Below are 13,931 nucleotides of genomic sequence, written 5' to 3'. Positions count from 1 at the left end.
ATTTAAAGGGCATACGAAGTGGTCCTTAAAACCAGAGGTACTCAGCTCCTGAGGTACTCCAGCTTGGGATTTTCCACTGCCTGTCCAATTTTGAGACCTGGGAATGAACTGTGGAATTGAAAAGCCACCTACAAACACTCTACGGCCAATCGTTTTCCGATAACACAAAACTATTGAAAAGATGTGACATCTTCAATGTTCTATGTTTGATCAAGGAAAAAAATTCCCGTACATGCTGTTTCGTGTAATTTGAGAATAGATTGAGAATACAATTCGGCATGAAAGGTAAAAGGTTCAACACCCAATTCAACCTTTAACTTTCTTCCAACTCATTTTTGAAGGAGAATCTATACCAAATTTTCCATTTTGACCCCTGAAAAATCCGCAGATCCACATGTAAAGTGTGAACAACAACAGACGCTATATGCCAAAGTTAATAGTCAGTCAGAAAAGCAAAAAATACAGATGGATAGTTAATAGTCAGTCAGAAAAGCACAAAATACAGATGGTGAAATCCAACAAAATGAGTTCTTGTCTACCTTCTCCATATGTGAAGGATTTGAGAACATAAATGTTTAGTACAACTCATGAAGGAGCTAGAGCAAATCAAACTTGCGAATTGAAGACACCTACGCCAAAGAAACCAGGTTCATATGAAAGTTGTGATTCCAAAGCCCATGTCCCAAGCTTCAACCATTTCCATTTTGGGACAAGTCATGAAATTGCCCACATGAATACATTAAAACTCTAAACAAGAAAATTAAACTGTTATATCAATAACCACTACAATTACCCTTCACATATGCTACTGGACACAGTCATAACCTGTCGTATAAATAAGCACTACAGGTAACCTTCACATCTGCTACTGGACAGAGTCATAACCTGTCATATAAATAAGCACTACAGGTACCCTTCACATCTATTAATGTACAGTCATTCATTCCAACCTATCATTTAGTGATGCACAGCACGCAGAGAAACACATGCAGCTTTTCTATTTCTTTCTTTATTTTTCGTTTCTTTTTTGAGAAGGAGAGAAATGCACATGATTGATCAATGTCCACCTTCACAACGTCCATCTTCCAAGAGTGGTTCATAGATGTGGTCATGCTACCTGAAGCCCCCATAGAGTTGTTCATAGATGTGGCCGTGCTACCTAACGCCACCATAGAAAGGATACCAAACTGACTCAGTCCCTAGGGCGAGCCAACCATAGCGAACTGAGGGCTCGCAGACGTGAGAAGTAGTCACTGATAGCAAGAAGGGCACGGGCTGCTTGACGTGTAGTCAAAATACGATGCATTTGTTGCAATGTCTGCTGCCGCAGAAGATCGGCCTGGTATATACGAAAATACCAAATAAATCATGGTCTGGTAATCAAAGTCATGCAGCTGGTAGAGAGTAGTGTTAACCCAAAATCATAGAAACCACCCTAATGCTGCCAACCTTACCAAAGCAGGGGTATGGTTTTCATACCATGAAAAAGGGGTATTATTGTCACAAGAATATGTTAATTAATGCAATGTTGTAAACAAAGAACAATATGAAGTGCAGTTTGAGATGTCCCTGAAACGGACGTATGTCGCTGCTATCAGAATGTAATTTGCTTACAACACAGACTAGAAACTCTTTGTATAATCCTAAAATTTACTTGCATATGATCTCAAGTAAAATGATATTTCCATCGCCTTCTGTTTGTCATTTCTTGAAAATGACTGCATACCCAGCCCCTTTTAATTAACTTCTACTGAAAATAAAGTCATTTTCAAATAAAGAAAAACTAAATGGTCGTGGAAATACTGGAAACGGGGTGGAAATATCATTTACTTACTCATGCAAATGGTTTTAAAGTTAAATAATGATTATTTGCAGATAGTGTCTATGATATTTATTAAAACTCATAAATCTCCTATTTGTCAATAATATTCTTGCAAATAAAGGACAAATTTTGATGGGATCCAAGATGCCCTGAAGCAAGGCACATGCACTAACAGGAGTGATGCACAAGTTACCTGCCGGATAAAGTTTTCAAGGGTGCCTAATTTGCCCATTGCAATTGCCATCTGACCCATGTAATTTGCAACGTCACCAGAACTGGCAGGGCCAAGAGACCCAGAAGCAATGGTTTCTGCAAGAGATTGTTGTAAAGCTTCCATCCCTTGTGACAAGGCATCTTCTGCCTGTTGAGATGACTGCTGGAGATTACATATACCCATCAACTGTTGATCCGTTAATGGTTCAAGTTGGTTTGCAAGTAACTGCAATTCAAGGTTTCCACAATCAAATCAACCAAAGCCAGGCCAAACTAATAAATTTATATACAGATGAAATGTGCCGAAACCAATTACCTTAAGAAGTTCGGATGAACGGAACCCACCCAACCACATGAAACATCTCTCAGCAGGAGTCTTCCACATGCCTGAAAGCATGTGGAATACATCAGACTTTGCAGCAATGCTTTTGAGCCGGAAAATCTCATTGTAATGCGCCATCACGGCTTCAACAAGAAGGCGTAGGTCAGTGTCTCCCACACGAGAATTTACAGCTGACCTCAGGTCATTAATATGCCGTTGATGCTCATCAAGCCATCGTGCATATTCTATATCAAATGCCAAGACCCCTGAAAGTTTATTTGAGGCAGCAAATGGATCAAGACATTCGGCTCAAACCTCGCAAATATGATCCATGAATGCAACTTTTCATGGAATCTCCGGCAAAAATTATCAAAATAATAATGGTAGTTTGAATAAGAATCGTAGAGCTCTGGAAAATTAAAGGTGTTACGCCCTTGCTGAGAGAAATTGAACCGTACAATATAGGTTTAGAGAACCCAACCCCACCATAATGATAACTTCCTCTAGGTAGTTATACCCACTAAATCATCAATGTATACGCAAACCAATGGGATGTAGCAATGGAGAAAACAAACAATAAATAATGCTGAACACACAGGATTGCTCTAACATTTGTGCTAGTGACATGTACAAAGTGCATAATGAAAGCTATACACAAGTACAAGCATAAAAGAACAAATAACAATGTGCACATTTAGGAACTTCAAGAAACTTTAGAAAATAAAAAACGACTGAAATAACTATGAGAGGAAGCTAAATCAAGATGACAGTCAAAATTCTCATCCCCACATCACTAGCATGACTAAATGCTCACTTCTCAACCCTATTTACCTCAATCCCTTTTCTCATCCACACGAAACAACTCAAATAATACACTTTTTTTCAGCTGGGACATCTCACCCTCGGCAGTTCATGCCGCTTCATCTAGTCTAATGCTGATCTTTTAGAATAATGTATATCACTTGAAAAAACAAACACAAAAAATGAAGCCTCTCCTTGTACATAGAGAGGATGTTCTGGATAGAAACCATCCTCGATTATTCACACTAATTGCACGAACAGAAGGCCAGCAAATTGAGCAACTACTTCACAGCCATTTCCAAAACTCAGTGTTCAAGGTTGATGTAGCAATTCCACTAGCATTGATTTTCCAATAACCATGTTCTGCTAGCATGCATAAATACAGACTAACCATACCCCACACAAACATCACTAGCCTTTCCATTTCTTTGAAAAATCCTATTGTATTTGTTGTTACACATAATACAGCCTTGGACTTCTAAAATTATGAGCATGTAAACATGTAACAAACTCTCGGAACACATCTCTATATTATAGAATGAAACTTAGTCCAACAAGCATTACTAATATCATTTTGTACTCCATCTGGGGGCAGGAAAATATAAGATCAATCTTGAAATCTTACACTACCTACTATAAATCGAGGTTATACACTTTTCAAACAGCACATTTGGAAAGGTGCATACCATTTCCACCAGTTGAATGGCTTTGATCTCCAGAAAATCCACTTGCAATGAAAATGCCCTGCACCAAATGGAATTAAAATAAGAAAAGCACCTATTTTTTTCGAAGTTATAACAAATGAACAAGTGTAAATTGAAAAATATGTCCATCAACCACACCTGTTGCCGTGCTCGTTGAAGCTCTTGTTCAAGTTGTGCAAGCTTCAACCGGCTACTCTCCAGCTGCTGGACATATGCCTATCCAAAACAAAAGCCTATCAATAGCCCAAACTGAATGCATTAAATTTAAGTCCATATACGTAGCTACCAAGAGCCCGCAATGGCAAGAGCCTCGTGCACTGGGCCGCCCTTTTTTTATATGAAGCTACCGAGAAGAGATAAAGAAGGCTGCAATTAACTGATTTTAAAGTGTTGGGGAAAGTTGCATTATTTCTCATCCACGACACTTGCTTGGGTGGAAAGGCAAGAGGCAAAAAAGGAAAGCTATCTTTTTAGGTTTTGGGAAAAACCTAAATACTAAAAGAGAGTGGGTTTTCTCCAGGGGAAGGACAACAAGAGAGGACCAGCGAGAGGCTTGTTGTGTGACGGCTACCCTAAGGGAAAGAGAGAAAAAGAGAGAGGAGAAGAAGGAAGAAAAGGGTTTTTTCTCGGGTTCCTCTTTGGTTTTCTTTCGGGTTTTCTCGGGTTTCTCTTGTGTACGATCTTGGGTTTGAGAAGCAAGAAAAGGGTTGCTGGTTTGTGGGTTTGTGATTCATCCATTGTAATCCTTGTATTTTGTTTTTCGCATAGTGGAAGATCGTGTTTCTCGCCCGTGGAGTAGGCTTGGCCGAACCAAGTAATATCTTGGTGTTCATCTTGTAGCTTGTTTGTTATTTTTCTTTTCCGTTAAATTTGTGCACGATCGGATCGGATTGCCCGGCGGATTCTCTCAACAAGTGGTATCAGAGCTCACGTGGAGCGATCGTCGAGGGCGGGTGGAGTGATCGTGGGTGTTGTAGTTGAATCGCGGCTAGAGCGATCTTTGAGAGTAGAAAGATTGTCCAAGAAAGATTCTCGTTCGAGGTGGAGCGCTACACCGTGAAGTGCGGAGTAGTAATCTGATGGCGGTAAAATCAAGTTCTACTTAGTTCAACATCGACAGATTTGACAAAAATGGCAGTTTCACCCTATGGCAGATGAAGGTGAAGGACATCTTAGTTCAACAAGGATTAGCTAAGGCGTTGAAGAGAAAGGATGGGAAGCCGGAAAGGATGACGGGTACCAAGTGGGAAGACATTGAGTCGAAGGCGGTCGGCACGATTCGACTATGTCTGGCAGATAGCGTTATGTTTAACGTTATGGAAGAAGAAGATTCACCTAAATTATGGGAGAAGTTGGAAAAGCTTTACATGTCAAAAAGCTTGGCCAATCGATTGTATCTGAAGCGGTAATTATACGGGCTAAAGATGCAGGAAGGCGTGGATCTTCTGGACCACATTAAGGTGTTCAACGGGCTTGTGGATCAACTCCACAAGGTTGACGAAAAGTTGAAGGAAGAAGACAAGGCCCTTTTGCTTCTTACTTCTCTTCCTGATTCGTATGACAACCTGGTGACGACTTTATTGGATGGTAAGGATACAATAAAGTTGGAGGATGTCACAGCGTCGCTCTTATCGAATGAGATGTGAAAGAAACCTATTCTTGGTGGAAGTGAAGCGTATGGGTTGGTTGTTCATGGTGGGAATCAAAGATGAAGGTTGTCTGACAAGGGATCAGGAAAAGGCAGGTCAAGATCCAGGGTCGGTGGAAAGGGCGTGCAGTGTTACCGTTGCAAGGGATATGGCCATATCAAAAGGGATTGTCCGAAGCAAGCTGACCAAGCGGACAATGGTTCTACGAATGCTGTGATGACGGTAACGGATGAACATGGTGAAGAGTTTGAAAATGTTCTCACAGTCTCCACAAATAATCACACTTCTCCTCATGATGAGTGGATTTTAGATCCAGGGTGCTCTGTTCATGTATGCTCCAGGAGGGAATATTTTGATACGTTCCAGGAGACAAGGGCGGGTGTAATGTCCTTAGGTGACGGGTCTAATTGTAACGTCATGGGAGTTGGAACAGTGAAGATCAAAATGTTTGATGGAGTGGTTCGTACTTTGGGTGGTGTGGCGTATGTCCCAAATATACGGAAGAATCTAATATCACTTGGCCGGTTGAACTCCAAGGGTTGCAGGTTTTCAACTGCAGGTGGAGCCATGAAAATCACACGTGGCTGCATCGTTCTGATGAAAGGAGAGAAGTGTGGCTGATTGTATCGTCTGGTCGGGGACACGGCGAATAGTGTTCCTAAGATCTCAATGTCTAATTGGAAACATGGCAATCCGCAATTGTGTGCGCACACTTAAGGTCTCTTTCGTAGTTGGTGCAGAGACAGGTTTCCAGGTTTCAGACGATGGTGAGAGGATGATAGTACCTGCATTGGGGATGATTGATTGAGATCCCTCTCCAAGGTTGACAAGGTGAGTCAACGGGTTGGCAGCTACACATGTGAATTGGCCGTGTTGATCGAATCAGGAGGAATCAAAACCAAGGTGATTCGAGGGTGTGTAGCTGGTACTTCAAAAGGCCAATTGTGGTTTGTTACAATAACGGACCGATAACGACATCAACGGAAAATCTTCAGGTGACTGGGAAATAAGCCAAGGTGGAGATTGTTGGGGAAAGTTGCCTTATTTCCCTACCCACAAGACTTGCTTGGGTGGGAAGGCAAGAGGCAAAAAAAGAAAGCTACCTTTTTAGGTTTTGGGGAACACCTAAATACTAAAAAAGAGTGGCTTTTCTCTAGGGGAAGGACAACAAGAGAGGACGAGCGAGAGGCTTGGGGTGTGACGGCAACCCTAAGGGAGAGAGAGAAAAAGAGAGAGGAGAAGAAGGAAGAAAAGGGTTTTTTCTTGGGTTTCTTCTCGGGTTCCTCTTGGGTTTTCTTTCGGGTTTTCTCGGATTTCTCTTGTGTACGATCTTAGGTTTGAGAAGTAAGGAAAGGGTTGCGGGTTTGTGGGTTTGTGGGTTTGTGATTAATCCATTGTAATCCTTGTATTTTGTTTTTCTCATAGTGGAAGATCGTGTTTCTCGCCCGTGGAATAGGCTTGGCCGAACCACGTAAAATCTTGGTGTTCATGTTGTGGCTTGTTTGTTATTTTTCTTTTTCGTTGAATTTGTGCACGATCGGATCAGATTGCCCGGCGGATTTTCTCAACATAAAGAATACAACTATGAATGCCATACTATTCTAGTGCGTGCTCTTGAAATGAAGAGTAGTGCCTGGACAAATTCCCTTTAATTAGAAATAGCAAGAAAAATGCAACATACTGAAACAATTAAATGGCCTTAGAGGGAGACTTGGAAACCTATAAACTGCAAGTGAAGGAACATGATCATACAGACTGATCAATAGAAACAGAGATCTAATTCTCAAATTTGCCTGATTCGGGTCAGTCTAGTTATTCTCTAGTTGCTACAATTGAATCATTTGGTCCAGTAATCAGGTCATTGTACAATTAAAATAATAATAAAGAATTAGATGCAACCGTATCAAATTATTAATTAGGTGTACACTACATAGTTCTGCAAATGTATTAAAACTTAAGCTGATGCTGACTAGGTTCGAATGACATGAATCAGTTTTAAACTAGGCCAAGCAGAAACAAAGATATTCATTATGCATTTATTTTAGATTCAGTTGTTCAGACTGTTCCGCCTGAAACACTCCAAAACATTCACGTGATCATAGGCAGTTCTCCTTTTATATTGAGAAACTAATTCGAAAAAGGCATTGAGAAACTGATTCGAAAAAGAGACATACAACCTTATTATTATTATTTTTTCTTTTTTTTTTGGGAAACCCATGGATAGGGATCGGGAATATTTTTTTTTTTAAAGGAAAAAGGGGATGATGAAACCTTGCTTGGGAAAAAACATGTGGTTAATGTTGCAAAAACAGAGACTTGGAGGGGTGGACATCACAACAGCCAACCCAGGGGGAACTTGGATTTCCAAAATATTCATGTCTGTCGTCCTTTCGGCAACCTCTGACCATTTAGGCCTTCTACTGACCGTTGTCCATCTGCAAACCAGAACTAGATTGGCTTAGGTAGAGATATAGATCGGTGTCTTAAAAATGGGATTCAGGCAAGAACTCGGCCACAGTAAAAGGGAGTTGACCCATGCATGTCAATGATTGATACAGACAAATGTTTATTCACTCGGGTCTGTCAGAGGAGTTTTGATTGAATTGGAGGGGGAAACTCGGAAACGGACAAGAACACCACCAAGGTAAAATTGAGTGGACTTGAGCGTGTCGGCAATTGACAGGTCAAGTTTTTAAACAGCTATCTGTATCACAAATTGTGATTGTCATGAACTCAAAAATCTCAAAACATTTCAGTCATTTCCTTTATGTCCTCAATAGGGATGAGATAACATGAGTTGATGGCCAACATGATTGAGAACTACCCATGAGAGTTGAGACCATTAATCGTCACTTACTAGTCAATTCAATAGTCCTCTGTTACTCTTTAACAGTCAAGAGCTGTCAAACAGCCTAAAATAACAACATAACAATATTATAATTTTTGAAAGTGAAATATACAGTATTATATAACATATCAAGGTCCTACAGTGCTAACAGCCAGATGGCACCTAATTTCATGAATATCAATTTTGGACCTCAAAGGTAAAAAAATCCATGCTCTAACATGTAAACATTCAAAGTCCATATAAACATTCAAAGTCTCAAGTACTAGTCTTAAAATGGCTCTTTGTTTCTCTCATTACAGGCCCTAGAAAATATTATATGGGAACCATTCTCCAAAGGAATCTCCTCATAACGTCAAGGTGCCAACACTATCAACTTTCCAACACCTTACTCAATGTCTTTTACTATGTCCATGCATCTCAAAAACACACACAAACCTCCAGCCAAACTGCTGTTGTGGCTTTAGATTTGATGAGAAGGTGGTCTAACTTCTTATCCACTGCAATGTCAATTTTCCTTTGCCTGAACTTACTGATATTCCTTAAGACGTTCAATGCTCTAAGCACTAACACCCAAGCCTCGCATGATATTCGTGTGTCTACTTTGGCCACTGAGAGTTGTGAAAAGCTACGTTGATAAACAATCCCAAGATGAAGCGATTATCTTGAAACCAAAGTAAAAAAGCACTCTCAAATATAAACAATAAACATAAAATTTAAGAACTATAGAAGTTATAAGGTCTTTATGAGTCTAAATGGTAGAACCGACCTTATAATTAGATAGTACACTGAATCAATAAAAGGGGTGAATTAAAAAAAAACGGATCATAGCCTGAAAAAAGGCCATGACCTCTTCTTGTCGGCAACGATCCCTCTCCTCCTCCAACTGAACAGTTGAAGCCCCAAAATCACTGTTCTCACCATCTCTTGCTCGAGATTCTCAAAAATCTAACCCCGTAAACACCCCTAATTCACCAACAATAACAGATATCCTATCATAAAGGTATGTATTTGTACATTTTTAATTGTTCTATTATTTTTACTACAAAATGGGTATCAAATGAATATGTTATAAACAGACAATTGGAAAGCAGTAGTCATGCTTGCAATCCTCCAACCTACCAACTAATGAACTATAACATTTGATTCCTTTTTAATTCCAAATTGGAATAAAATGCATCATGCAGGGATTTGACAATGAATCCATTTATCTTTTTGAACTTATTCCCATTTTATTTTATTTTTATCTAGAGGTGGAGTCAAGGGGAAAATGCATCTCGATAGACAGATAGAGATACATCAAAATTTTGAAATATAGACGTGCACCTTGGATGTCTCTACAGATCAACTCTAATTCTCTTATCCCATTTGGAAGGATATCACCCTCATAATTATCCATGACTGTAGCATGACCCCACGCCTTGATGAGATGTAGAGGGAAGGGGGTAAATCGCATATACCATGGGAAGGATTCTTCTTTGGCAGATAGGTACTGAAAGTGGGATTCATGTGATTGGTTCAATAGGTATTTTCTTTGGCTGTTCATACTCCGGATTGGGCTCATCCCCATAGTAATTGGATGAGAACCAGATTGTGGAGATGAAAAAGTAAGAACTGAACAGTTTCTTACCCCTCTCTGCAGCATCCAAAAGTCACAGGCAGGGATGAGATTTTCTACTGACTGTTCAAAGTATTTTTTTTCTTCATTAAGGAGGGCTATGTTTGACAAGTGTACTTTCTTAAGAGACTGCCACACTAACAGTTAAGAACAAAATTAAAGCTCCATTACTCATGATCAGCATATAAGTTTTTTTTTTTTTTTTTAATATCCTCATCATAATCAAGAGGCCTTCTAGTGTGGCCTGTTAACATGAGCTAAGGTAAATGAATGCGATGCATAGAACATCTGTCAATGACCCAAAGGCTAGGAAAGGAAAAAAAAGAACGATCTTGAGCAAGTCTATGAAGTAAACGGACGATCTTACTTTCTTTCTTAACCGACTCTTTCGTGCAGCTTCACGATTTTGAGCAAGTCTACGAAGTGCCTGCAAAGAAGTTTGATCAAACCATTCAATCATGGTATTAAAAATAACTACATCTTATGATTGCATTTTTACATATAAGTTCTGTAAGTTTAAAACCTTGCGATCTCCTGTTCTATCCTGTAATCTATCCAAAGAATCCGGTGATGCAAAAGTTACAATCTGAGCTCCTCCAAACTAAAATACAACAGGAGAAAAAGAACATTAGAACTTTCAATCAACACAAAGCTTAAATTTATCAAAACAATATATAAAATATATACATATATATGAGAAAAGTGTTTCTAGTCTGCCGACTAGAGATCATTCTCTAGTCCGGCGACCAAAAAACATGGGTCCCACCTTATTTGGGTGAATGCAAAGCATTCAATTGATGGGCTCTGACATAGAGAGGGTGATTGGGATGAAGTAAGAAATAAAAAAGCAAACGATGAAGTAACAGTGGGCTGATTGGGAAGTACCCATACAAGTTTAAGGCTGATGTGTTCAGCCTTGGATGCCTTTATGTAAAAAACAACAACCTTATGGTCCAGCAATGGATAACAAAAGATTAGGTATCTCATAGTCAGACTCCAACACTATTAAGTAACAAATTTTCAAAACAAGGCAGTAGGAAAACCTTGATAAACATGTAGATCAATAGAACATCAATACTAGTAGTTAGAAGAAGGTATTGATGAATTTTAAAACCAGGGCACCGGACAAACCTTGATGCCCAGCTAAGTACAACATCAATAAGTAGTTAGAAGAAAGCCCAAACAAGTTTGAACATTAAACATGAGAAGACTGCCAAATAACTTCTTAAGCATATGTAACTAACAAACAAAGTTCTTAGTTGGAGAAATGCAATGGCAGGTATTGTCAAAAACAAACTAAATTCTAGCTAACGAAACCAATGTCTGAGAAATGCAGTGGCAGGTATTGTCAAAATTTGAAACAAATTTACAGAATAAATATACAGAACCACAATAGGGTCGCGTTCACAAACAATATGAAAATATATTGGCAAGACTTTAGCTTCTATTTCGCGTTCAAAGATCCAATTGCCGGGTTTTTTTTGGTTCCTGGGATTTATGTGGGAGAAAAAAAATCCCAGGAGATTGGTGGGAAAAAAAAAGTCCTAGAAGTATCCTGGTAAAATAAAAATCCCATGTTTGGTTGACCGGATTATGGTGGGAAAAAATAAAACCTTTGTTTGGTTGCTTGAACTGTTGGGTAGAAAAAAAATCTTCTCAAGCTTATTTTTGGTTCCTTAGTTTATTTTTATTCCTGGGGTTATTTTGGGATGGGATGAAAAGGCAATCATTACAAATGTGGGATTAAAAAATTCACCACACAAGCAATCATTACAAGAGTGGGATTAATGCTAAAAGGCAACCAAACATGGGATGGGACCAAAATTTTACTAAATCTTCCTGGGACAAAAATTTAACTGGCAACCAGACGGAGCCTAAGGTGGGAAAATGTGCTTTTCCATGTCATTTTTTGCTTATTTGCAAATATTCCACATGTGTAATTCTTTTTTCCTTGGAAAGCAAGTGAACAACAGAATTCTGTCTTATCAAGGTCTTGTCAGGGAAAAAATAAGCTGTTTTCCAGGGATTTGCTTTTCCTGGGAACGCAAGTGAAAAGAGCCAATAGAGTGTTGCCATTCAAAAAAATTTTAAGAAAAATCTAGGACCCAAAACACATTTGCCAAAAAATGAAGCAACAGAATAACCAGCACTACATGGTTCTTATCGTCAGTGTCGATATCTGTTGAGGTGTCTGTGCGTGGACTACCATCGGCCATGCCCGATTCCCCCCAGTTCTCAAATTGCCCGTTAACTGCAATAGAAACAGTCCCCTTTTGGAAAGTGTAAGGACCAGATTCGATTCCTGTTTGAGAAGTTATTTCCGAAGAGCTGATATTCTGCCAAAAGAAGCAAACAAGAAAAGACTAAAAAAGCTAACAAAAACAAACAAATTACAAATCAGAAGAGAAGAAGTAAAGAAACCGAGAGAGATAGTACTGCGTTTAAACCCCCGAACTGCAGAGGAGAGGAGGTATCAACAGCCAGATTGCTTGACTTCGAACAGAAAATGTTGCCTTGGAAAGAAAAATACATTAGACAGATAGAGAAACGAGAAACAAACACAATAAAAAAAAAAACCCAACAAAAAGAAATCCCTCAAAGCGTCATACACATTACAGAAAAATACCTCGGCTCATGTTAACAGCATCCTCAAGATGAAACCCAGTAGACCGTTCTAGTTCAGTCAAATCAGAGCCTCTAAGAATAACAAAAAAAAAAAAAAGGGAAGTTCAGAACCCAGGTATAAGCAAAATAATAATAATAACAAACTAGAAGAGATAGGATGATAAGAAATACCTAAAGAAGGGAGAGTGCATTGGGAAAGAAGGAGAGTTGGACATGAAGCACTGGATAGGCTCACCATATTTCCTCATCTTGGCCTTCCTGTTCATCCATACGGTCAGAGCATCTAAATTTTAGAGGTCTCTTTGTATCAGAGAAGGAAGAAAGGAAATGGTATCTTCTGTATCTTGAGCTGCAGCATCTGATATGTGTCCTTTTCGAGTGAGATAGCGTATCAGTACGGGTTCTGCTTCTCTCTCTGTTTTTAACTTCAGTTTTTTAATGACTTCTGCGCCTGATTAGTACTGGATTTCAGATTCCCAAAGCTCTCTCTCTCTCTCTCTATGTCTCGAAGTGTGAGAAAAGGGTTATGGTGTGATGAGACAATGAAGTAAAAGCTTTGCTTGGACGAAACATCTTACAAAACCCCGCGAAATCCAGCCATTTATACGCTGCCTCAGTGCACAGGCTATTAAACCAGGTTACGTCTCTCTATCTCGAGTTATTTATAGGGCGATGATATATTCGCACCCACTGTAAGATAATTAGCTCCACATTAAAGGAGGGTATTTGGTACACTTTAATGCTTTTTGTAACATTACAAAGGGGCGCGAATTATCCTACAACGGGTGCGAATTTATCATCTACCTATTTCTAATGTACCGGAAGAAGAGGAGCAAGAGTTCGCGGGCTCACTCTCGTGAGGACAGATGAAATGACGAAAACGCCCTTACCCCTTCCCATATTTTTTAGCTTCGCAAGTTTTTCAGCTTCTACGGAGGACCCAATATGGGAAATTGAAAAAGAGAATCTTGTTTTCTTTCTGCTATTTTTTTGGGATTTGTTAGGAAATTTTGCAGACAAGCATTTCCCAGCTGGCTTCTGCAATAGAAATTAGCCACATAGGATCAATTTTCAGCAGATTCTGTCTTATTAATTTATTCATGTGAAGTGGGTGTTCTCTAATGCAAAAGTCAGCCGCAAAATTCCTTTCCACGAAATTCCCTAGCAAATCCCCTTTTTTTAAGTATGACTACGTGGGCAGTCAAAGTGAGGAGCAATAGCAGCAATCAATTTTGGGCCGTGCATGAGGACATGTATGTACAATCGGCACCACTGTTGATATTGTACACAATCACGGGGTAATTCGGTACCATTCCAATTTCCAAAGAGACA

The 13,931-nt window shown here is 39.4% G+C and overlaps 1 protein-coding gene across 1 annotated transcript; it reads right to left on the bottom strand.

The window, feature by feature from the left end:
* Positions 1 to 30: 30 nt before the first annotated feature.
* On the bottom strand, positions 31 to 13,199 carry LOC143877792 (transcription factor TGA2-like). The gene is made up of 11 exons (XM_077380017.1): positions 12,771 to 13,199; positions 12,601 to 12,671; positions 12,411 to 12,487; positions 12,128 to 12,310; positions 10,498 to 10,575; positions 10,342 to 10,401; positions 4,001 to 4,078; positions 3,845 to 3,902; positions 2,352 to 2,623; positions 2,016 to 2,261; positions 31 to 1,339 (listed from the first exon to the last, which is right to left on the bottom strand). Exons 1-11 carry the CDS (start codon positions 12,863 to 12,865, stop codon positions 1,193 to 1,195), a joined length of 1,365 nt encoding a protein of 454 aa, XP_077236132.1. The 5' UTR covers positions 12,866 to 13,199; the 3' UTR covers positions 31 to 1,192.
* Between the last annotated feature and the right edge of the window lie 732 nt (positions 13,200 to 13,931).

The sequence above is a fragment of the Tasmannia lanceolata genome, unplaced genomic scaffold, assembly GCF_043159265.1.
Source record: "Tasmannia lanceolata isolate RefF3 unplaced genomic scaffold, GAP_Taslan_0.1 ptg000005l, whole genome shotgun sequence".
Lineage (NCBI taxonomy): Eukaryota > Viridiplantae > Streptophyta > Magnoliopsida > Canellales > Winteraceae > Tasmannia > Tasmannia lanceolata.
This window is presented reverse-complemented; position numbering and strand designations above follow the sequence as displayed.

Excerpts from the sequence above, each read along its gene's own strand:
- LOC143877792 (XM_077380017.1), bottom strand. The coding sequence starts at position 12,865 with ATGAACAGGAAGGCCAAGATGAGGAAATATGGTGAGCCTATCCAGTGC. Across the intron at positions 12,672-12,770 it reads ATGCACTCTCCCTTCTTTAG|AGGCTCTGATTTGACTGAAC; the intron begins GTATTTCTTATC and ends TGTTATTCTTAG. Across the intron at positions 1,340-2,015 it reads TTGAAAACTTTATCCGGCAG|GCCGATCTTCTGCGGCAGCA; the intron begins GTAACTTGTGCA and ends CGTATATACCAG.